The 26869-nt window shown below is 41.5% G+C and overlaps 1 protein-coding gene across 2 annotated transcripts in view; it reads right to left on the bottom strand.

The window, feature by feature from the left end:
• Window positions 1-5159, bottom strand: part of MARK1 (microtubule affinity regulating kinase 1) — a 108248-nt gene extending 103089 nt beyond the window's left edge. The window contains exon 1 of one of the 2 annotated variants that reach the window (XM_075204279.1): window positions 4605-5159. In XM_075204279.1, the coding sequence (XP_075060380.1) occupies window positions 4605-4655 (51 nt within the window). In that variant the 5' untranslated portion in view covers window positions 4656-5159. The remainder of the gene's footprint in view (window positions 1-4604) is intronic. The other variant, XM_075204277.1, reaches the window with a different exon arrangement.
• Between the last annotated feature and the right edge of the window lie 21710 nt (window positions 5160-26869).

The raw sequence follows: 26869 nt of genomic DNA, 5'->3' as shown, positions 1-26869 counted from the left end.
AGCTTAGTATTTATCATTTCTAAATCATGTGGAAATATTGTTTGGCCTGTCCAGTTTAGGACAGGCCTAGAAGATGTGGTCTAGGACAGGCCTGGAAGATGTGGTCTAGGACAGGCCTGGAAGATGTGGTCTAGGACAGGCCTGGAAGATGTGGTCTAGGACAGGCCTGGAAGATGTGGTCTAGGACAGGCCTGGAAGATGTGGTCTAGGACAGGCCTGGAAGATGTGGTCTAGGACAGGCCTGGAAGATGTGGTCTAGAACAGGCCTGGAAGATGTGGTCTAGGACAGGCCTGGAAGATGTGGTCTAGGACAGGCCTGGAAGATGTGGTCTAGGACAGGCCTGGAAGATGTGGTCTAGGACAGGCCTGGAAGATGTGGTCTAGGACAGGCCTAGAAGATGTGGTCTAGGACAGGCCTAGAAGATGTGGATGAACAACTCAAACAGTGGCCCAGGTCTCTGTCATTAATAGTTCTGAGATGGCACTGCTTAACGCATTTCTCCCCATATCCCCAGAGAAGATGTCCGTCTCATCCCTGGACAAGAATGTTGGTCTCAAAACATCCCTCTTGTTACTAGAACAATTGCTGAAATTAACTCAATATATATCGTCTTCCACAGCACTGAGAATTAAGTGAAGGAAGCAGAAAACGTCCTCTATCGCCTCCTCTTTTATTTGATCATTTTGTAGTAATGCATTCAAAGAGGTTCCTCAATTTATATCACTGCTGCAATCCAATCCCTCTCGTGTAGTTACTAGGTTCATCTGGGTGTGGACAACCCTGATTTATAATTCTATATTACAATCTTGTACTGCTAGTGTAGAGATTCATAGAGTACCTCCACATATTCACAGTGGAGGCAGCCATTTTGTGGGCTGTACCAGTATTCATGAGAATGCAGCCCATTCATCAACTAGAAACTAGTGACATCACATAGTACATGAAAGCAGCAATTCAACATAAGAGAGGGAAAACAAGTATGGCTGCAAGACACAGACTCCCAGTATGTCACGTGAAGACCGAGGGGGAGATGTCACAGTGAAAACAGTGGTCGGAGGGCCGTACCAAAGCCTCTGCGCTCACTATATCATAGGTTATGTGACTGCTGTTGCCATGGTAGTCCCAGACACTGTGGAATGTCTGCAAAATTATAAATCCTTAATAGCAGTCTGAAGAAACAAAACGAGGAAAAAGGGTAAATATAAAGATGCTTTTTATAGCTGTCCACAGTGATTTATGCCATTGCGGCTTTAAGCTATTGGTTTTCAACTTTTTTTTTTCCATGGCAGTGTGCCTTTGTTGTGTGATCCCAAATGTCAATGAACCAATAATCCCAAAAGAAGAGGTTCCCTATAGAATGTATGGCATATTAGACAAATCAGGGAGCTGCAACATCAAAATCTGAGACACCCCTTGAAGTCCGAACCTTGCAGGGTGTGCTATAAGCGATGCATATACTTCAGCACAAATCCTAAGCTGTGTAAAATCTGGGCTCTCAATAAGTTTAGGGCTATTTAGCGGTCCCAGCGGACGCACTGAGAAGCAAGAGCTTAGAACGATCATTACTGCAATATACGTGCTTTCAAACAGACAGACACGAACCATTAATTTCAGTCTTACAGCGAACAATTAATTCAGGGCTTTAAAAAAAAAAAGACAAACCTCAAAGCTTCAGCTGTGACAAGTCCGTCAAAATGACGGACGCTGTCTTTACGAGCTGGCCTGTTGCTTACCATTCACAGGTGCGGGATCTCCATGGCTACTCTAGGGTCCCATTAATATCTTTCGCTCCACGTTACAAAGATCCACAACCGGTAAGCCTGTCATGCGTGTCATGTCCAATCCAAAGACCGTCTGACCTCTCCAATGTGGAAGGATCTGCAGAATATTGGAGTCAAACTAAATTCTAATAGGAGACTATGTCTGTTAGTGCATCAAGTCCAAGGGTGATTTTATGTCTTACAATCACCATATCGGCCATTTAAAACTGGATACACGATGCATACCAACAAATTAAACCATTCACCATTGATCTCAACTAAATCTGCCAATACACATGGCAATCTGCATGACCAACTTGATCATTTTGGGGCAAAATCGCCTCTAAATTGTTGATGCTGCAGACGGGACCACCAATCCCAATGCACATGTGATCAGGATTGATTAGATGTCGATCATGACTGTGTGAAAGTGTTATCAGCCAATGAGAGCAATCTGACACTAGCATGTGTGACCATTGGCAAACTGCACTTTCCAAAACCTATTATTATTGTGTATTTGTATAGCACCAATCATATTACGCAGCACTGTACAAAGAATATTGAATCATTCACTGCCCCATTGGAGCTTACAGTCCCCTAACCCACACACACATGTATGTTTTTGGACTGTGTGGGAGGAAACCGGAGAACCGAAAGGAAACACACAAAAACACGAGAACATACAAACTCCATACAGATAGGGCCCTGGATGGCATTGACCCCACAACCTCACCATGCTGCCTCTATGTAGTCAGGCTGAGCAACCAGATCCATCAAACTTGGTCATTCATATGGGTGGCCAAATTGGAAACAACTCCAGCCCCATGTCACTGATATTGAGCATTCGCATCCACCTACTTGTGGGTATCTTAGTCCGAATGAAGCTGTGTGTGTTTCATATCCGTTCTTATTTTAAGTAGCTACCCAACATCAATACCTTCCTCTACAACCACACAAACCCGTGCACGGCATATGATGCTTACTTCTATCTTCAAGAAGGCCAGTTGTCAGACGACTGATATATAAGAACCCCAAACCTAACTTTAACATTCAGCATACTAATACAAGAGACTGAAGTCTGCTGAATCATAGTAAACATTTTATCAGTATTAAACTCATTCTTCATCCATGTAAATTTCAATGATGAAATGCACATCTAGTCATTGTAGAAATCCTACATACATCTGGCATGATGATGCCTTTAAAACAAATCTGCCAGGATAGGCACACAGCAGATAATAGCACGTCAACAGGAATAACAGCAGCAAACACAACCAGAAAACAAACATAACCGCTACAAGGCAACACTAAAGAGCGTGATGAGGATTCTTGTCTTAAATCCCCATCGACACCAAATCCCATAATTACCACGTACAGCCTCAAAGTACACTCCATAATACCCCTCCCATAGGACAACCAAGATAAAAGCAAAAGAATGAAGCTAGCCCCTCTTGCAGGTACTTGATGGGCAAAATTAATGCAGGAATTCGAGAGAGATAAGCAGACTGTAGGAAGCAGACTGAGTGATGTAATTTCCTCATGATGTATGAACAAAGGGGAGACTATCTGGAAATCTGCGACAGTCCAACCACATGTGTTCGCTTTACTGATCAATTTATTTTTCATACAAAAAAAAACATGATCTACTTAAGCACTGTGAGGTATCCTCATTATACCCAAAAGGCGGAATAGAATTGATGATGCAAGTTCATTTTCCAAGTTTGACTGCAGATGGTGTATCCCCCCCACTGCAATAGTGTACAGTGCAAACATCTGCGCCACGCTTTAAACCACCGACTAGGACATGCTCAGCTCTCATGCAATACAATGGCAGCAATGGACGGAATTTGTGAAATTACGTAAGCCCAAGTAACCAGAACGAATATTAATAAAGAACAATTATTGGTATGTGAATCTGTAAGAATAATAACCCCCTCCACTGCAAACAACCCAATTATCCCTATGTTTCAGTATGCTACCTATCCACAACAAGCAGGGGTGTGTTCTTCTCACACTGCAAGTTGTTTCATTAGTGAAAGCGATCAATATGGACATATAAGTGTTAATTAAATAGAAGCCAGACTTGGTGGTGGCATCATTGATAGAAGTAGCATCCTGTCACCCTTTAAGGCGGGTTCTCCACTCACCCCATCAAAACACTTTTTACTACATGGGTTAATTAAGAGACCATTGCAGATGGCAATAGTTTAATTAAGATTCAATAACATTCCTGAGGGGGGCTGCCATTAGTTAAAAGCCAAGAACCTTAACTCCTGCCTAGAGTGAGCCCATTTCATTCATTATAAAGACACCCAAACCCTGGCATGCTGAAGAATCCCTCTTACCCCCATATGACTGTGCCACTGACCATTGCAAAAACAAACCTAGGTCACATTGCAGATGAATTGTCATGTCCCTGTCATATAAAGCACCCAGGATGGCTGCACTGGGGTTAACATGTACACATTGTGCTAAAATTAGCTCAAAAGACAGGTGGAAATGGAGGGTTGCTGCATGCATCCCTGCAATGAGTACTAGAGACAGACCCTGGCCTGGCACAGGGACTACTGCTGGCACACAAAGGGTGTGAAGCCCAAAGCACCCATAGGGTGCCAATGGTGACCAGCAGCGGCAGTGTAAGAGTTAACTGGAAGATACCATTGACTTGAGGAATATTGAGAGTCCCCTTGTCCCCTTTTCTATAGGCCCCTATCACTAGTGGGTTTATTCTACGTGCCGCCCTCCCCTCCCGAGAGATATAATCCCAGTCAATTCCCCTAGATGGTCTGTTTTATGCTCCCCCCCCCCGCCGCGCTCAGTGGACTCGCCCACGGGCTACTCACATTCTCTGTGTCCCGCTCGTTGACTGTCGGCAATGGCGTCCTGGCCGACATCTTGTGCGGGGGGAGAGATTGAGAGAGAGCGAGAGGGAGCGCAGATCTCCCCTCCTCCTCCTCCTGCTCCTGCTCCAGGCCCTGGGCTTCCTAAGATCCCTTGTCACCACTCACACCCTGGATGACCAGAGAGCGGGCACCACAATGTCCAGCAGATCCTTCCACAATCACAGCATCCTCAGATAACGGGGTGTCCCCACCCCTGCTCCTGGCTGGGTGTCCTCATCCCCTGCAGGGGACGTGCAGTGCTGGGGGGAAGCTGCTCTGGGGGTGCATCAAATGGATTCCAAAGCAATGCACAAAAAATATATATATAAAATTAAAAATAATCCAAATAGATTAGTAGAATATACAGGTTTGGGGACGATCCACGCTGCCCCCCCTCCTTGTCAGGGTATATAGTACAGTGAGATTTTTCTTTCACACATCTAAAGCAAATCAGCCTTACAGATCTCCTCCTCTTCTAGGGCAGCAAATCCAAGTTAGCTAGCTCAGTTCTCATCCTCCTCCTCCTCTCTCACTCCCTCCCTCCTCTGTCCAGGAAGAGAACAACTGCTTCCAGTGGGATCATCATCACCATGGGGAGGGGGTTTCCCTGCTGCTATGGTGGGATCTCTCTCTGTCAGTTTTTTACCAAATGACCCTGGAGCAAAACTGCCCATAGATGATAATACAGAGGACAATACAGACCTTCACATAGCAATGTATATAAATGTAAATGTATGCATGTAATGTGTAATGTGTAATATATATATATATATATATATATACACACACACACACACAACTCCCATAATGTCCGGGAAACTCCCTAATTCCTAGGTCTTCTGAATTAGCAGGCGTTGCATCATGTCATCTTGGCTCTGCCCCGCGGCAAAAATACCGCCTTTGCCTCATTGAGTCACGGGGGGCTGGGCCAAAACAATGCAACTCTCCCTCTTCCATCCTCACACTTCATCATCACCATTTATTTATATAGCGCCTCTGATTCCGCAGCGCTGTACAGAGAACTCATTCACATCAGTCCCTGCCCCATTGGAGCTTACAGTCTAAATTCCCTAACATACACACACACAGACAGAGAGAGACTAAGGTCAATTTTGATAGCAGCCAATTAACCTACCAGTATGGTTTTTGGCATGTGGTAGGAAACCGGAGCACCCGGAGGAAACCCACGCAAACATAGGGTGAACATACAAACTTCACACAGATAAGGCCATGGTTGGGAATTGAACTCATGACCCCAGTGCTGTGAGACAGAAGTGCTAACCACTTAGCCACCGTGCCGCCACTTCATCTCCCCTCTGGGATCTCCCGAAGACGCAGAGTTGGTAAGTGATATATATAGTACTGAAAGTTTAGAAGTGGTATGGCAATATAGAAGTGACTGTATGGAATGCTGGTTAGGGAGGCGTTGTTGGGACGCAGTTTGCTATTGGTCTTTTATCCCTGTGGGCTGCATGCGCAGTATCAGCATGTTTCCCTAGGTCAATTTTTTTTACACTCTGCCCATGGTTGATCAATATTTTTAAAAAATGTAAATAGTCTTTTCTAAAAACGCAATTTTCCACATTGTCACGGAGGACCTTTCTCATTGTGTCATGTTTCCTCTGTTTCCTCTTTCATTTTAACTAATTTTTTAGCATTGTACAAGGTAATACATGGAAACAACTGCATTTCATTATTGAACCTGCACAAAAAGGAATTGTTTTGTGCAGTTAGTCTGTATTGCAAAATGGACTTTTCCAAAGGCAAATTTTTAAAACCTAGTACTGTTAGGGAATATATATATATTATAAATAATAAAGGGAGCCCAATGGTGAAGTATATGAATACACAAGAATCGTGAAGGTGAGTGGCCTTGTACCACATAATGGTAGAATAGAATTTGTGGAGGTCCAATGATAAATATACACACATAGTACCTCCAAAAAAGAAAATATCAAATATTGTTTAGTATGTAGATATAAAGGATGGCAATCTTGCATTATATATGAGGGGTAATAGCCTTGTACTCTATATAAAGGTTAAGTACGGTTTTTGGAAAGTAGACTCCAGGATACAGTAAAAGGCACCAGATTCCAATTAATCCCCCCCAAAAAATATAACAAATAGAGTAGTACTGTTCTAAACAATATTTAATAATCACCTATATTGCACGTGCATTGCAAATAGGGAAACAAGGCTTATCTGACTCAATAATTGAGTCCTCAATAACTATAGATGGACCATTTAGCTATGTTATGTCTATTCTTGCTACACAGGGTGAACAATGTTTCTTCTTCTCAATTGTTTGTTATTATTGGTATATTATGTTGTGTTACAATACTCATTGAGCAACTATTTCCCCTCCCTCCTGGTGGGGGGACTCTGTGGGGCATATTCAATTGTCGGCGGAAACACTGAAAATCCTGCGGTCTGCGCACTATTACCGTTATTACGGTAATAGTGCGCGTAAAAAACGTTAATACGGTAATTTTCTCGCTAGATTTCAGCTCGCAGCTCCCTGAGCCGCGAGCTGAAATCCAGCTAACTACTACCGTATTAACGGTAGTAGTTTTTACACGCCGCGAGAATGGCACAATTAAATATGCTCCTGTGTGTTTCCGCTCTTCCTCCCCTTTCTCCTCTTCATTGTTTAATTCCCTTTTTTATGTACTATACCCCATATCTTTGCAACATTTTTCAATAAAAACTTTATTGTTGTAAAAATAATTATAGACGGAGTCCTAATGTTCCATCTACCATATAGGAACACAGAATTAATCCAGAATTAATCCAGAAATCACTGTAAGAAGTTTGGAACACCTGTAGAACCCTACGCATTTTGTCTGGGGAGACTTCTACACAGAAATGAATGAACAAGGAGTGATTGACCCTTCCTATATAGCTCCTTAAATTAACTATATCACATGATCATACATACACAATCAACTACGGTAGAAAAGAAAATCTACAAACAGCCAAGCTGATATTCTGTAGTTCCCTGTTGCCATATTGGAGACAGTAGTGTCTATGAAATATAAATAGCTTATGTAGTGGTTCTCTCTAAATAAGCTATTTTAATTGCAGATGCTCTGATTGCTCATGCTCAGAATTATAGATAGCAACAAAAACAACAAATGTGACGTCATAGCATTGCCACAGCTCAATCATGACTCTCTCCAAAACATAATTAATTAAGATCTCCAGTCAAACTCCTTTCTTTTAGACATTTAGCTCCATTCCCCAAACTGGCTGAAATGCAGGGTTCCCAAGAAACCCAACTCTTCTCCCACAAGTTGGGTAATGGTCATTCCTTCAGGCCTTCTAAGTTCTATTCACATATATATGCACCAAGTGATGGATACATTCAAAATGATTCAGGTTATTGAACCTCAGAAAAAAAGTACAAGTAATTCAGAGGCAGGAATGAATGTCTTTGGAACGCCCAGGGTCTCGATAATCAAATCCCCATGGTTAAGCCAGGAGGTAGAGTTCCTCTTAAATATCCATTCATTTATTATCCTATATTTGTTACTAATCACTGCAATATAGGTATTTTGCACTAAGCAGCAATAACACAATCTGTCCGGTCCATGCTCGAGATGTTCAAATTATTTAAATAAAGTTGAAATCCGATTGAATTTGGCCAGTTTGTGGGCCTTGGACTTATTCACGGTACGGTCATGACTTTTGGGGCACTTTGATCTTGAGTTCAAAGTTGAGTTCACATCTTGCAATTAAAAGACGTTAAAATAAATGATACAATATTGCCTGTTGAAACATAACTGTCTACATTTTATATTATTTCTAAAAGGTTTAAGTCAAACAAAGACCATCACTGTTTTTAAGATCAAAGTCCGAGTTCATAATTCATATGAAAAACCGTTAGAAACACTATAGAATGCAGCCGTTAAAGCTGAAACATAGTCTAATCCGTTCAACTTGCTGGAATTTAGCTAAATCGAAAGTTCAAGCATTTATCCCAAATCTTATCACTTTAGGGGCAGTTCGACAATTTGGATGGAGAACCACTTTCAAACAAACTGAAGCATCTCTAGTCCTTAGGTACTCACCCCAAGTTCACTTTACCTCTGGTCATGGTCATAGTTGTTTGTCTGAACATGAACAGGACCAGATTATAGGTGGGACAACCGAGGTACCAACATAATAACGATCCCCTCCAGGGGCAAATGCAGAATTTGTAGAGGGGGGTTTCCACACCACGCCGCCAGTGGGCGTGACCAGCATGCATGGGGGCATGGCTATAATATTAGACAGTGCTTGGCTGCTCTCCAACTCTTCCTATCCTCATAATATACATGGGCAATGCTGCGTGCACTCTCTTTTCGAGCAGAGCTGTTTGAAGCCGGGGCAGGGTCCAGCCACCTCAATTATACAGTGCCCCAGGCTTGAAGGGGGGTTTCCAGGCACTAGGAACCCCAGACCCCTCAGTTTGCCTATGCCCTCAAACTAATTGACCTCTCTGCCACACAGCATTCATTGTCCTTCTTCTGATATAGCACCGCGGTGTGTACTGTTCACAATGTGTGCCCGCTGCTTGGCACTTTATACCAGAGAGCTGAATTAGTTGACACTGTTATCCCAGCTCTATTCAAAAACTATAAAGTCCATGGAATGCAGAATTTACAAATACAATGTGACATGGCCGTTCTGCAGAATGGTGATTCAAATGCGGAATATGAAGAATCTGGCGACTCCTAGCTGAAGAGCACTATACACACATGGCCTGATCGGAAGATACAGGCACTGATGAATTCAGGTGTAGGTCTGCTCTGCTCTACTGCACAAGATACTGCAGGATACATACAATACCTATGTGGATTATAAATGTGCAAAACAAAAATTATTAACTTAATGTCACCTATTAATAATCTAGGCACTAGTGATAAAACAGTCAAAAAAATTGTGGTTTTTTTTTTATATATTTTTTCCCCATGAAATACATTTATTAGGAGTTCTTATTGTCTACTGAACATAAAATACATTTTTACAGTTGGTCCTGATTGCAAACACATGTTATAGCATGTATACGAGATTGTCGCCACTAGTACTCAGGACTTAGACTAGCCCTGTAGGTGGAGCAAGAGAGAGATACGGCAGAAAAGAAAGTAACTTTGCAATCCCCAGAGCTTGATTCGGACGTGGCTGCGTCTGCTTGAGTGTGGAAAGCCCTTACTGTGTATTGTCTACGGCAAGATGCCCCTTCCCTGCTCCGTTCACTCCCTGAAATCCTAGGCTGTAGTAATAAGTGTCCTTTGCATGCGAAGAAGGCGCGGACAGGGCTGCAATTACTGGTGTATGTCCCGGTTCTGGGCATGCGCATAGGGATTTTGCGTATGATACGATAACGATACGTGCCTGGATTAATCAGGTCCTAGGTGTTGCTTTACCACGTCAGTGCGCTGAGAGTAGAGCAGGCAGGGGACAATTAGTCCCGATGCCAGTGGACCTCATTGTTCACATACTAGGTAATGCAGGTCTGAGCTCAGCACGGTCAGACCACTGTTGCAATGTGCCACATGCACAGTGCCCTTTAAGTGCTTTAAGATATTTGGGGTATGTCACAAAAGTTATATCTTTTACTCTATGTTTGTTGGCACCATAGGCAAAACTAGACATTTGTGGGCAAAGGTTTGTAAGGGCCCCCATGTACCTCCCAAGGTTGACAAAACACATATGCACATAAGGATTTGTCATGGGGTTCAGGTCCCCCAACTGATGTGCCCTACAGCTGCACCCCCTACCACTATGGTAGGTACGCTGTTAGTCAGCAGCAAGTACCACCGTTAATTAATACATAATTACAGTCTTCTATTCATACAGACTGTGAGTCATAGAAAGAAAAAAAAAAATCATAGCCCTGCCAATTGCACAATCCTAATTATTATAATACCACAATCTTCTTAGTTTACTTTCCTCCATCATGTACTTATTAAACCTCAACGACCTCAAGTGTAACATCATGTTACATGGGCACCTGCTGCAGTGTCTAAGCACATGACAGGGTAAATTTATGAAGCTGCAGGTTTGAAAAAGTGGAGATGTTGCCTATAGCAACCAATCAGATTCTAGCTGTCATTTTCTAGAATGTACTAAATAAATGATAACTAGAATCTGATTGGTTGCTATAGGCAACATCCCCACTTTTTCAAACCCGCAGCTTAGTAAATCTAGCCCTTGATTTTTCCATCAGCTGTGAGGTGCTGGAGATCAGGTATTGTCTTATACTTGCTAAGTGCGGAGATCAGGTATTGTCTTATACTTGCTAAGTGCGGAGATTAGGCTCATGGTTGCACCTATTTTTTCACTCAAGTGCAAAATCAAGATTTCTTTTTTTGCGATCCAGCTTTATTTAAATAAGACAATAGAGTGAATAGGGCCCGATAAAAGGGGCGGTCCCTGCTGCCTGGGACAGACTTAAATTCTAAACTACCTTAGAGTGTGGAGATAGAGATCTCGTCCCTACACTTTACCCCTTACAGATGCATTATTATAGGAAATTTGCCTTACTACTAGTGCTTCTACCAATGTATTAAAAATATTCATAATAAAGACAGTCCTGATGTCCCCTCACTCTCATGACCAGTTATAAATTAAATTAAACCAAGCAGTAATTAAAGAGAAAACAGAGTTTCTAAGGTGCTCATAGGTTGGACTTTGTACTCACTCCTTTCACCATGCACATTCACCATCATCTATTTATTTATATAGCGCCATTAATTCCGCAGCGCTGTACAGAGAACTCATTCACATCAGTCCCTGCACCATTGGAGCATACAATCTAAATACCCTAACTTACACAAACACAGACCGCGAGAGACTAAGTGCCTTTTAATAGCAGCCAATTCACCTACCAGTATGTTTTTGGAGTGTGGGAGGAAACCGGAGCACCTGGAGGAAACCCACGCAAACATGCGGAGAACGTACAAACTCCACACAGATAAGACCATGGTTAGGAATCAAACTCATGACCCCAGTGCTGTGAAGCAGAAGTGCTAACCACTGAGCCACTGTGCTGCCCACATTCTCAGCTCGATTTGCAAACCCATAAAACTAGGCACAATTTTCTTTTCCAGACACAGTTGCAAGCACCAAGAAAAGGACGCACATCTTAAAATGCACTTGGCATAAAAGTAGAGACACTCTCACAGTAGTGGTAGGGATCTGCATTTTCTGGAGCTTGTAAATAAGCCCATAGCATTGCAACTCTGGAATTCCATCTTAAACTGTAATTTTATTTCTGTTATTTCGACAGTCAGCCATGTTTTCCATCCTAATAAATATATAACCATATAGATTTTATATCTGCAGTTTGTGACTGGTTTATTTTTATTCATATTTCATACCTCCCAACATTTCTGTCACCACCAGTAGGGCAGGGGGTGTGGCCACATTGAGAAGGGGGCGTGGCCTCACCCCAGAGGACTGCCTTGCGCTGTAAAGTGCTAAGCTGCCCATTACATACCTCCCTTTCCCCAATGTTCCCAACCACGAGACAAATGTGTTCCCAGACAGGACAACGGGACACAGCCCTAAAATCGGGACTGACCTGCTAAAATCGGGACAGTTTGGAGGTATGATATTTATGCTGCCTTATGTAGAAATAAAGCATATACTAAAGCTGTTTTTTAAAAATGTATAACTATCTACAGCAAATTCAAGCAATTCGAGTTTGGAAGGAATCCTTTTTCACTATTTACTTTTGGGTTACGTCAGTAAGCTACAAATGCATTTTTCGTTCATTAGCAGCAATGTTTGACCACAACAGGAAATCGGGTACATGAACTGAAAAATTGCACTTTAATTACATGGAATGAGTTCAATCACAGCATTGTTTAAACAAATCTTATCTCTCTATGAGAGTGTTATCTTGTGAATATTGTCAATATTTATTGTGAGCACTTTACAGTTCTGAGAAACGTGAAAAGCCTATGACCTACTTGGAATTGTAACTTCATATTTGTAGGTCACATATATATTTTTTATTTTAAACTAGGCAAATAGTTGTACAGTAACTTCCTACTAAAGTTCACATTTAATTTTGCTTTACACAACTGCCAAAAAGTCTTGAGTCATCCTAAATTTTATTAAAGTGCTGGAAGCACAGCTGCTGCCTAAATTATAACTGTTTGGAAGTCGAAAGTCTGTAAACTTATAATTCCGATCCAATTGTGTCACCACCCACACGGGGGGAGGGCAGTCTTATAGTGAAGAGTTTATGAGCAGAGAATTTCACGTTTAAAACAAACATCTAAAATGTCTTCGAAGTCCCGTTCACAGCCAAAAAAAAATGTTTCTTAGAATACATGCGCAATGCTAGAATATATATTAAAAAATATTATTCAGTGCCCAATTTAAAATGCAATAAAAGAAAATTTGTGGGGGCGCAAAGTTGCTCTCTAGATACAATTTTTTTACGGCAGCGATACAAAATGCCCTACAAATTAAATTTATCATGCCAGGGCTCATTAGCCCTGGTGAACTACCTCCCATTTAAACTAACTAAAACCTGCTTCACTGTCAGCCTAATCCTGCGGACGAATGGAGGATCTTACCGCAGTGCCTACTGCGCATGCGGCTAAGGTCGCACATGCGCATTGCGTCGGGACCCAGCGATGGATGAAAAGAGACTTTTCCAGGGGCAATGGAGTCTATAGGGAAGGGACTCCATTAACAAGGCAAGCCAATGCCATCTCAATGTCATTTTCACCGCTTGTTAAATTTGGGTGACACGACAGTCCCCCTAGAAGGACTACAGTGACCAGCGTTAGACAGGTTAAAGCAGGAGATATGTCTGGTTTCTCCTGCTTTCACCACTTGATAAATTAAAAGCTGCGATGGCCATTCTCCAGAGAAAAGCGTCCCCTATGACCAGCAAATTTTTATGCTTTAAGATATAACAACATACACTACATCTAAATAAATAAAAACTGCATTTTGATTGTCAACAGTATCCAGACTTGTTTCATCTGTTTGTGACTGTGGATCAGAAGCAGTTCCTTGTGAATCGTCAACTGTTTTATGTTACTTTTTTTCATCAAAAGCATGAGGTGCAATCAATCAAACACCCAGTGCATGTGAAGAAACATGTACCGTGGTGTGGGATCAACAGGCCCTGCTCACAGATCCCAGACCCCACAGCCAAAAGACCCCTTAGTGAGCAAGGGTTTCAAGAGCTCCATCGCCACAAGGCCCCTTTTCTCTGAGATCAGCCTAAACCATACTTGCCAACCTTATGTTGGCCGGGTCCGGGAGATCCTGGAGGGGTGTGGAGGGGGCGGGGCTTAGCGATTCACATCATTTTAACCCAGCCCCTAGTGTAAAAAGACCCCAAACAAGCATTACATCACTGGAGGCGGGGCCAAAATGATGCAAATCACGAAGCCAAAGCCCCGCCCCCTCCGCCCGTACATTCCGGCGCTAATTTTATTGAAGTGGGCAGATGGGCCAGATGTTGGAGAATCGCCATCTCTCCCGGGAGTCCGTGAGACCGACCCTAATTTCAGGAGTCTCCCGGACATTCCGGGAGAGTTGGCAAGTATGGCCTAAACTCCCCTCAGGAACAAAAATCTCCTCCACCCAATAGAGTCAGCCTCAGAATAGTTCAGGCCCAGTAGACTTTGGAGCCTAATGTTGTATTTTTCCGTATTCATCAACTGCACAATAAAAATACACCTATTCTGAATGTTAGATGCAGTGCTTAGAATTTACCTTTACCCTCTAGGCCAGAAATGGGGAACCTGTGGCTATTGACTGGCTATCTACTGGCAAAGCATGCTGGGGCTTGTAGTTTCACAGCACCTGGAGAGCCACGTGTTGGCCAGGCTTTCTAAGTAAATGTTTGTTGAAAACAAGTATTACCTATCAGGTGCCGTTCCTGCATCCGCTCACTGCCGGGCAGGCGCGCCCGTTGCCAAGCAAGGGGACGTGATCACCCGGCTTCTTGTTGCTGGCCCCGTCCATACCTCCCTGCGGGGGGTACCTGCTCAGTTGCGCCAACTACTGGTAAGCGGCTGCCATCAATTCCATTTTGAACGTGACATTACCAAAGCAAAAAATTGCATAATTATCCCAATTAGCAAACACATACCCCTCAGTATTTACTTTTGTCTGTCAGGACAAAGTGCTTATGGGCATATTCACAGGTTACAGGGCAGGAATAATCAATGCTGGAGGGCACAGAGGAGGTATAATCAGTACTGTGTGGAAGGTATAATCCATGCTAGGGGCTACTAGGTGAAACATTCCATGTATTGAAAATATTCTTACAGCAGTGCTGTGATGCAAGGATAGGAATCACTTTCTCAATACAAAAAAGCGCCATCTAGTGGTTGCAACTCGCAATCTAAAATATGGCTATAATTATAAAGATTCATAGTCCATATTCTAAATCATAGACATTTTTAACTGTTTTTAAGAAAAAAATTATATTTTTTTTAAGTCAGTTAGTAATTGATACAATGACAGATGACTTCTTCAGGGCAATTTACCATAAAACTCATGAGGATTCTTTTCTAATGAAGACAGCGGGCTCTGGTTCAGTGTCTTTACTGCGCATGCGCAACCTGGGGTCATGCGCGAACTGGAGTCATGCGCGACCTGGGGTCATGCGCGAACTGGAGTCATGCGCGACCTGGGGTCATGCGCGACCTGGGGTCATGCGCGACCTGGGGTCATGCATGCACAGTTGCCATTTGCGTTAAACAGCGCAGGGGAGAGCAGGAATTACAAATTTGTCCCAAAAAGATTCACCCGTGCACTCGGTAATAAAACGTTGCCATCTGTATCGTTACTATTTGTGTAATTGAGAGACTGCATTTTGCCTCCACTGTATGTCAATAACAGCTATATAAACCAATTATAAAGTGCACAGAGAGTACCTAATTGTCTATAGAACAGTCATATAATCATATAAATTCCATTATATAATCCTCTATATAGTGAATTCCAATCCATTTCAGGATACATCATTGAAAAAAACCCATCAGGATTGGAATTTAAGGCTATGAAAGGGGTAAAGAAACACTGGAGAGGAGGGGACTTCAACAAGAAATTAAATCAAGAAGAATCCAAATGGTTTTATATATTAAAAACTTTGACACCCCCGGGGCTGAACATAGACTTTGAATTGGCTGCCTTTTTATAGAACTTTTTAGGACAAATTTGTATTTATGTTTTCAGCTATACCATCAATTTTACTATTGGGTGTAAGTAATCATTTAACAGTTGATGCTTTTATTTGTATCACACAGAGACATGTTATTTGGTCACTCATTTAGGTATATTTCTATTCAATACTACAGTTCAACATTTTATTGTCTGTCAGATATTATTAAGACTTTTCTGCCCGAGTAATTCAGATAGGACATCATTATATAAATGCCCTTCACCTTATCTGCAACTACCCCCTGTGCCCTTCCCCAAAACCATCTTTGGCATGTTTCCTGCCTCCATGTTTCACACTGGAGAAGTACATTTACAGGCAGACTACGAGCAATGTTAGTGCCCCTGCAAAAAAAGACATGACCCCACACTGTACTGTTTAAACTAAAAAAAAAATAAAATAAAATAATGATTACTAAATGGGCAGCATGCACTCCTCACCAAATCCTCATCGACCATGGCCTTATCTGTTTGGAGTTTGTATGTTCTCCCCGTGTTTGCGTGGGTTTCCTTCGGGTGCTCCGGTTTCCTCCCACACTCCAAAAACATACTAGTAGGTTAATTGGCTGCTATCAAAATTGACCTTAGTCTCTCTCTGTCTGTGTGTGTGTGTTAGGGAATTTAGACTGTAAGCTCCAATGGGGCAGGGACTAATCTGAGTGAGTTCTCTGTACAGCGCTGCGGAATCAGTGGCGCTATATAAATAAACGGTGCTGATGATGATGATTATCACTATCACTCAGCACTTACACCAGATCTGTAGCTGGTGCATCTGAAAGACAATCACATACCTTATAGATGCCCAAAGCTTGAATCGAACGTTGCTGCAGGCGCTCGAGCTTGGCGCACCCCAACTGTACAATGACTACGTGCATACGCCCAGTCCCTTCCCCGTTCCGCCCATTAAACCATAAGCTGTAGTAAGGGTCCTTTGCGCACGAAGATGAATTGGACGTTGCTGCATTATGGTCCAATTCTGGACATGCACAGTGCGGTTTTACACAAAAATACAACACAAATCAGCATATACGTTCCTTAATGACTCGGGCTCTGTATGTGCACCTTATACAGCAATTTATTTATATTGCCAAATGAGGACAGCAAAGGTAAAGCTGCAGCAGAGCTGTACAGTAGCTGAAGTTCATACAATTTGATCTTGCTTTGTTGTGCCGCTGTAATAACTATAACGGTTATTAATTTTTGCCTACTGACTAGTGTCTCACACACTTTCTGATCACTGTGAGAATTGATCTCTGTTTGTTCTGCATTTTATTATTGTCGCTGTTTTGTAAAGAATGGAGCGATATTGCAGTCATTGTTCCCTCTTTCAGCATCCTCTTCCAATAAATCCTTTAGTTTGCTCTTTTAATAATAGTATTAATTAAACATGCTAAAACAGAAATAGACTGTGGTAAAAACGCGGCCTGAAAACATGACTGTACAAAAAATAAAAGTAATTGACTTATAGTTAAGCGATCATTCTCAAAGGGATGAAGCAGCGATAATTGTACTGCCATAGCAGAAATCTGTCTAGACTTGATGATGTAAATGAGAAAAATAGTCATGTTGAAACGAGCCACACAGGTTTTCCATGGAAGAAGCCGACGTACACATTGGTGGCATTAAAAGCAAGAGGGACAGCTGAAATCAGAAGGGTACAACGCCATCATGTCGTGTCCCTTCAGCCAAACCTGTACAATTATCCAATTCTCAAGAGCATATAAGGTTCTAGGGCCTGATTCATTAAGGATCTTAACTTGAGAAACTTCTTATTTCAGTCTCCTGGACAAAACCATGTTACAATGCAAGGGGTGCAAATTAGTATTCTGTTTTGCACATAAGTTAAATACTGACTGTTTTTTCATGTAGTACACAAATACTTGGAGGCTTATTTGTACACTGAAATTTAAAGTTGATATTTGTGTGTTACATGAAAAAACAGTCAGTATTTAACTTATGTGCAAAACAGAAAAGTAGTTTGCACCCCTTGCATTGTAACATGGTTTTGTCCAGGAGACTGAAATAAGAAGTTTCTCAAGTTAAGATCCTTAATGAATCAGGCCCCTAATCCTGAAAATGATTATACTGATGATGTAGAAGGAGAGATAGAGGAAAGAGGGGAAGGTCGAGTTCACTTCCTCCTAAATAAAGCTCAACTAATATGTCAAAAATGGGGGTGGTGATGATGATAATGGATCTGTTCCTTTTCAGTTTTCTTCCCAGTCGTTATCCCCAAAGTTTACATACTCAGCCTCGTTTCCCCACCATACAGTGATTCTGCTCCCTTATCAATACAGTTCTACTTTTATTTGCTGTTATGATTACATTATTATTGCTGTAACTTTTCCTCTCAGTGATGATGACAATGATGAATTAGCCAGACTTAAAAGTGGTCATTGTATTTCTAAGAGTGATCATGAGACAGACTTAGTCAAGTAAATAGTGATTATACGGCCATGACGGCTGACATACTGATTGATAGAAATGGGGCGAACCGGATGATATCAGCAGAGGAAAAATGTTGTTGTCATTTTTTCAAATCCAAATCAATGGCAAATGTGTCTGTTTAATGACATATGCTAAGATATGAACCACCGGGCGTGAGTGCTGTAGATGGTCGGATTCAGAAGTAATAATTAAATTGTCTGGCTTAATTTTGTCTTGCACTATCATTGGTAAAAATGAACAATATATATGCTTGGTGCATTTATCAGTAGTGCTCTTTTATAGATTCACTAGAATGGATATTATATTCGCCTATTTGTGATACTGGTATATATTTTATATAAAGTACTTTAAAAATAATAAAAAGTAAATAAACCTGTGGAATTTTTCACATTTTGAATTTTTTTCACACCACCAAATAAAATTGGGTGTATTTGAGAATTCTTACCAGTGAACAAGAGAAAATAACGTAATTAATTGCAATATTTGGGTGATGGTAACAATTATTGATCTGGTTAATTTGCAATTCTTCTCCCTTGACGTTATCTTACATGACTTCTGATGTACATACACTTCTGTTTAGAAAAAGTCAATTTATTACTACCATGAATGGAGACGGCACCCAGCTTCACATAGCTTCCGGGCTCCTGTCGGTTTAGCTTATCCTTGAGCCAAATTGGAGATTCGGGATAAGAAAGTTTTTCAATGATATGGTTATAGCTGTGAGTTTTATAGGTTTATACCCCAATGTTGGCCGTTCTCTAATTTTGGAGTCTGTATTCAGAACCGAGTGCTGTGACCTGCGGGGTAACTGTCAGGATTCCCAATAAAAACCACAGAGAGAGCGTAGTGAAATGAAGTGTTTTTTTTATTAACACCGGTTTCAGGTTATAGTACGGTAGGGTGGTCCGCAGGACTTTACCACGAAGTAGTGGAGACAGCACAAGGTGCGACGGTCTGCGGAGCAAGGCGCTGAAGATTCAGAGAACAGGTAGCAATAATCTGCAGAGCGTTACCACAGGATACTGGAGTAGACACAGCGGCTGAGATGATCTGCGGGTAGATGTGCTGGGAACTTCAAAGAACCGGTAGCAATAATCTGCAGAGCGTTACCACAGGATACTGGAGTAGACACAGTGGCTGAGATGATCTGCGGGTAGATGTGCTGGGAACTTCAAAGAACCGGTAGCAATAATCTGCAGAGCGTTACCACAGGATACTGGAGTAGACACAGCGGCTGAGATGATCTGCGGGTAGATATGCTGAGAACGTCAGAGAACAGGTAGCAATAATCTGCAGAGCGTTACCACAGGATACTGGAGTAGACACAGCGGCTGAGATGATCTGCGGATAGATGTGCTGGGAACTTCAAAGAACCAGTAGCAATAATCTGCAGAGCGTTACCACAGGATACTGGAGTAGATATAGTGGCTGAGATGATCTGTGGATAGATGTGCTGGGAACTCAGAGAACAGGTAGCAATAATCTGCAGAGCGTTACCACAGGATACTGGAGTAGACACAGGGGCTGAGATGATCTGCGGATAGATGTGCTGAGAACGTCAGAGAACAGGAACAGCAACACAGGTAAATGCAACAGATGATCTGACACAGGTTGCTTGGGACAGACAGGCTTATATAGGCCAGAAGCAGGTGTTTAAGCTTCTAGCAATAAGGAGGCAGGGAAGAGCAGTCTAAGTACCACAGTGGCCCCTTTGGTGGATAGTGGTACTACAGGCAGGATACAAATATATACAAAGGTCCAACAAAGTACCTGCAGGCAGGAGCTACAGGATGCAGGTCGTGACAGTAACCACCAATAGAGCAGCCCATGCAGCAGAGTCAGTATATAATTCTTGTGGGGTGCAGATATTTAGTATAAGCTGTGACTTACCTTTGTCTCTTAGGATTGATGTGGTTCTAACTGAACCATTTCATCATAGTTGCAAGGATAGAATGATAGATAAAAAAATATATATCATTATGGGGTTCATTAATTTTTAAACTAGAGAATGTCTTTGGGACAATTAAATATTGTGATTATTGAAGCATGTGAATGTAAGAAGAACACACAAGTGCTTTTCCACTTGAATGAAACCTTATATTTTTCATGGGTGTAGTTCAGAATAATCTCTCCGCCACCTGTGCTATATAAGGCTGGCCCAGATGGCAGGAGAGTAGCGTATAATGACAGCAAGGACTGTGGAACTGGTTTTGCCCTCTGAGCTGCAGTTGCCAGCCCCTCCTCCCCCAGACCTGCCAATTAATTATTATTATTATTATTACAACTAACAGCATCTAGTGTACAATAATAATGACAATATCTTATAGCATGATCTACTACATACTGTTCATTACAAGGATCTTAGTAGTCAGTGGATTTCCATGACCACAGTGCAGTACAAGTCTTTTCTGGTTATAAAAGCACATTATTATTAAATAATATTTTTGATAAATATACATACTGCAGGTCTTTTGTTCCTTACAGATAAAAGATAATGGTGTTCGGTATAAAACAAAATGCTGCTACCAGGAAGTCATGGAAATTGTAGAATATACCGTTGGTGATTGGGGATTTAATTCCTTTACCTATGCAATGCTGGAATATACACATGCAGTACACAAAACAGTTAGGGGTATATTTACTAAACTGCGGGTTTGAAAAAGTGGAGATGTTGCCTATAGCAACCAATCAGATTCTAGCTGTCATGTTTTAGAATGTACTAAATAAATGATAGCTAGAATCTGATTGGTTGCTATAAGCAACATCTCCATTTTTCAAACCTGCAGTTTAGTAAATATATCCCTTAACCTTAAGCAAAAATGCTATTCTGCTTCATCAGTGGTGAGATTGGAACAAGTGTTTGTATTGTACATATTTGAATGGACACTTTGCTTCCTATGAAGAGCACCTACGAGCGGATAACCTGGAATGTCATTCTTGAGACTGCAACATGATCCGCGTGGTATTCAGGAGCCTACAAATGTATGTCTCATGAAAAAATGATGACTGTTCGGCATCTCACACCTAGGTCTCTTAAGGTGCTTGTTAGCGTAATTCCTTACTCTAGAAAGCAGGGAAGTATGATTGATTTGCATATTACAGCGACTGCCATGTCTGACAGTTTCTAATGATTAGAACAATTCTCGGGTGCTTCTTTTGTCATATGGGAACTGTAATTAACAACCCTTGCAATGCAGAGGGGGCTATAGATCATTTGTTATCAGCTTTCAATGACTAATGCAGTAATTACTAAAATGCCCCAATGTTTAAGGAGAGCTGTCATAGCAGTGATTGAACATTGGATGTATGTAATAGTTTTGCATAGTTCTGATATAATTGTTCCTCCTATTTATCATGTTGCTATTTGTGAATGACTTTTAGTCACAGACTAAACATCTTTAAGAAAACAGTGACATTTCCAAGCTTAAAACATAATAACTATGGGCCTGATTCATTAAGGATCTTAACTTGAGAAACTTCTTATTTCAGTCTTCTGGACAAAACCATGTTACAATGCAAGGGGTGCAAATTAGTATTCTGTTTTGCACATAAGTTAAATACTGACTGTAGCACACAAATATCAACTGTCAGTGTACAAATAAGCTATCAAGTATTTGTGTGCTACATGAAAAAACAGTCAGTATTTAACTTCTGTGCAAAACAGAATACTAATTTGCACCCCTTGCATTGTAACATGGTTTTGTCCAGGAGACTGAAATAAGAAGTTTCTCAAGTTAAGATCCTTAATGAATCAGGCCCTATATTATTAAATTGCACCTACACACAGTGGAGGCGGCCATTTTTGTAGTGGATCCAATATTCCTGACAATGCAGACGACCAATTCACTATTACCGAGGCAGCCATTTCTCCATTTGTAGTGTAGAGAAAATTTGGACATTGGGACCATGGACCCTTTTTAGAAGGTTTGATAAATCTACCCCTAATTCTGTTAATATCTAGTCCACGCCATGGGTGGTAAAACGTCTTATAACGGCCTTGTGGGAAAAAGAGGGAGGTGCTGGAGGTTAAAGGTCAGGGATAATTTAAGAGTCTTAGCTGTGAGTTAGCCGTATCCCAGGTTTTGATAGACAGGCTTGTAATGGACACTAAATCAGTACTGAGTGGTATGCATCTCTTAGACAGCCATAAAATCAGTGGAAGAAGTGGGTGTGTGTATGGTGGTATACAGAAGTGGAAGTTGCTCAATCAATTTATAGGCTCATAGCAGGTGCTTGAAAGGGTGGGGTTATCCTGACAGGAACAAACGCAGAGATAAATCCCCCAGCACACTGCTATAGCCAGCAAAGGAGCTGCCATTTCTACTTGTACATAAAAATGCAAAAGTCTCAGGTGCAAATGTGTGCAGCTAAAACTTGAAAATGTTTAATAATATTTAATTTCATTGTAATGTTTATGTTTGTGAAAACTTTATATAATTGTATCTTATTTACATTAGTGTGTAAGTATAAGCTGGTGCTTGTGGCAAAACCCTCTGTCCCGTCCCATGTACCCTTCTGTGTACTTCTACAGCTGTGAAATAAAAACACTGCTTAGAAAAAGCCACAGATGACATATCCTTGTTATATCCTTGTCATATAAATCCCCACCCATAGACCACAAACCACACACAGAGGCAAACGTGCCCCACACACTCCGAAAACCACAAACGACATGTAACTTTAAACATAACTGCGCTGAGCTGTGTAAACTCATTTTAATTACCTAGAGCCAGCTCAAGTGTTTTAGAACAATACAGTAGTTATAGCCTATTAATTGTATCAAGTTGTTTACTTTTATTTTGTGAGAGTTTAACAAACTTTCACAGAGTTCTAATTAAACAGAATGTGCCCCTAAGTGTAACACATATAATAACATTGGTACTATATATGTATGTGTATATATATATATATATATATATATATATATATATTTATTTATTCATTCATTATACTTATGTATATATTGTATTTAGCAAAAACATTGAGTGCGAGCTTTTCGTAATAAAGTGAGATGAGATAATAGTTGAGATGTATGAGGCAGTGGTGTTGAAGGCTTTGCAGGTGGGGTGATTATTTCGGATTGGATTGTGGAGGATATGGGGAACTTATGTAGGGATTCACAGAATGGCGTAGTGGCTATGGGATGACGAGAGAGGAAGATCAGTCTTGCAGCAGCGTTTAGGATGCACTGATAAAGATACCACTGGGTGAGGGGAAAACCAGGTAGGAGGCTGCAATAGTTGAATACGGAGATGATGATAAAATGGATAAGAGTTTGTGTTGCCTCTTGAATAAGAAAAAGATGTGAAGGTGACTGGCCGAGCAGTAAGTAGAACAGAAGCTGGAGTCAGGGGTAACACCAAGGCAGCTGGCTTGGGAGACTGGGGCAATTGTAGTGTTCTCAATGTTGATGGAGATTTGAGTGGAAGTGTTGACTGTGGGAGAAGGGAATATGATAAGTTCTGTTTTGGACCTGTTGAGCTTTAGGTAGCAGTGGGACTTCCACATGGAAATATCAGCGTCACACAAGACAGCAGAGAAGAGAGTAGTCTGGGGAGAAGATGTAGATTATGTTGTCGTCTGTGTACAGGTGGTGCTGGAGGATTAATGAGAAAATTGGTTCACCAAGAGAAGTGGTGGGTGTACAACTAGAAAAGCAGAAGGTTGAGAACAGAACCTTGTGAAAATTCAGCAGATAAGGAATAGGGAGGAGGGAGTGGAGGGGAGGATGAGCCAGAGGTAGAGACACTGGAGGAGCAGTTGGATTGCTAGGAAATGAACCAGGAAAGAACTGAGTCAGGAAGCCCAGTGGAGTGACGGGTGTGCAGGAAACAGGAGTGAGTATGGAGGAGGGACTTTCTGTAAGCAGTTATTGATCACCTTGTGAAGGCAGAGAGTCGAGAAGGGAGTGAGATGAAGGAAAGTGATATAGATAATTGAACAAAAGTATCTCAAGTAGTTTGGAGGCAAGAAGCAGTATACAGAGCGGGTGGTATACAGGGCGGGTGGTATACAGAGCGGGTGGTATACAGAGCGGGCGGTATACAGAGGTCAAGAGATGGTTTCTTTAAGATTGGTAACATGAGCGTGGATTTAAAATAGGATGGAAAAGTACAGAGACAGGTTAAAGAGGTAAGTTAGAGGCAGGCATGCAGTGGGGAAGCAGGAGTGGAAAATTGAGATGAAATAGGGTTGAAAAGGCAGGTTGTGGGGTGAGACAATGAACTCATACTCGGGGGAGTATGAACTGCAGGTGGATTGGGGAGTAGGTGTATGGGGTGGGCAGTTTCTGGCATTAAGTGATTTCCTGTCGATTGATGTTGATTTTGTCTTTAAAGCAGAAGAGTCCCATTAGCCGCTCAGCCAATCACATACATTTTCCCCAGCTGGCCGCTTGTGACTGGCCGGCACTCATAGAGTGGTTGTGTTGATTTTTATGTTTTTTTCTCCTCCCATTGAGTGACAAAGACAGAAGTATTTACAGAGTGGATTACAAATACAACATTATGACAAAGAATGAAAAGAGATGATTTTACTTTATATTAAATTGGTGAATAAGGCGTTTCAGTGAGCGTTTATTCATATAAACTTTATTTTGTAGCTTTTTGTCCAACATTCCTGCTCACCAAATCCCAGCACTTTCCACACAAGCTACAGCTAGTAATAAACCCAGCGCCCACAGGATATAATAGTGAACAATATCTAGCGTTAAAATTGAACTTTAAATAAAAATTTAAACTAGAAATGTGGTCTGAAATTCATTAATGCATATAAATGTCAGGTATGACAAAGAGAAAGATAATCAGATTAGATATTTGCACATGACGGTAATAGTTGTGATGTATATAACACATAGCTAAGGTGTAACAGGTGGACAAAATGCACCCACTGGGAATAAAGCACAAGGTGGCTGTATTAGCAGATAACCAGCACCATTGCATGAAGTTGGTATGGTTGTATTATTACATATAGCAAAAATGTTCAAATGGTGCCAGGAAAACTTGGCATTGATGAACTGGTGCCAGTGCAGATGATGTAATTGCTGTAGAAAAATGGGTATATTATTTCCTTTGCTGTGCACAATTAAAGAGGTAATTGCCAAGTAATTCCAGGGGACAGAGACAATTACAGTAAATAAAAACATCAAAAAGCCTCATGACGCTAATAAAGTGCCAGCTGGCAGAAGCATTCATTGCCCGGGCTGGAGAAACCTGTAGCGTGTAGTCCTGGTCGCCACAGAGTATTGTCTTCCTCTGTACAGATATATCGTTTTTGGGAATCCTAATTCCCTGGTTTAGACGACAAGAAGGTGTTGCAAACGCTGAACCAGCTTTATTTATCCTACATCATGTTGTGGTCACAAACTGCAGTGACTTGAGGCAAACACAGCTCCAAATTCCTGATAGTTAAGGATAAGACAACACCTATTGAGACAACTTCCATTGTTCAAAGCAGTGATCATCATCATCATCATCAATTGTATGCGAATGAGAAGATTTTTTTTGGGGGAACCCTGAAGATGATTCTTTCACTTAATGGTTGTCTAAAATAATATTTTCGCCCAGCACTGGCAAAGCTGACGATGGAACGCTTGAGCTGCCAGTGTCCAATCTAAGCTGATATACAATACTGCCGGTGCCATTGTTACAGAGCGTCGCACCAATCTATCTCCGGACCGTGTAGAAAGGCTAACATTTATAAATGTGAATGAACATACCAGATAAATTTGGGGCCCACATGCAGGATTGGTGGATTGAATGATCACCCTCATTGCAGATTATGGGGCTGATGCTACATAAGCGTCCAAAAAAATAAGATCTAAAATGCTGTATGTAGAAATAGCGTATTTATGTCCATGTGATGAGACATGCGTGTGGCAAAATGCATCCAGCTCTGCACCCGTCGCATAAGCAACAGGTCTACGTCAGGCGGACTGACACCCGAACAAACGCCCAACCAGGTCATAAGTAGAGATGTTCAGTGATTCCCCCCCGTGTTCTGGTTTTGGATCTGGATTAACTTTGTGTTTTGGTTTTGCTTTTGGTTTTGGCAAAACTTCCCTTGTGTGTTTTGGCTTTGGATCCCAATTTTTTTTCTAAAATCCCTATTTTATTTGCTTGCTAAAATCACATATTTTTGCTTCCCCCCCCTACATTATTATTAACCTCAATAACACTAATTTCAAATCATTTTCAGTCAATTTTGACCACCTCACAGGTCACAATGTTATTTTGATACACTTTCAGACCTATTATTTGTATTTCAGCAGTGACAATTAGCAATGGAGCAATGGAGCTCTCCTCTTTGTATGTTACCTATATAACACAGTACAATGTGACTGCAGATTTAGAAGACCAAGCCTGCCAGACCTATTATTTGTATTTCAGCAATGACAATTAGCAATGGAGCAATGGAGCTCTCCTGAATGTCACTGGAGACATTGTAGAACACTGCTACTCCTTCTCTATCTATTCTACCTATGACGCTGCCCAACTGCTCTAGAGACTGCCAAGAACTGTGCTACTCCTTCTGTGTCCCTCTGTGAAATGGTGCTGGATCGCCGTGGAGGGCGGTACTTTTAGAATCCAAAACTCGCA

This window comes from Mixophyes fleayi, chromosome 3 (genome assembly GCF_038048845.1).
Source record: "Mixophyes fleayi isolate aMixFle1 chromosome 3, aMixFle1.hap1, whole genome shotgun sequence".
In the NCBI taxonomy this organism is placed as follows: Eukaryota; Metazoa; Chordata; class Amphibia; order Anura; family Limnodynastidae; genus Mixophyes; species Mixophyes fleayi.
The sequence above is the reverse complement of the archived record's forward strand: the minus strand, read 5'-3'. Positions and strand labels throughout refer to the sequence as shown.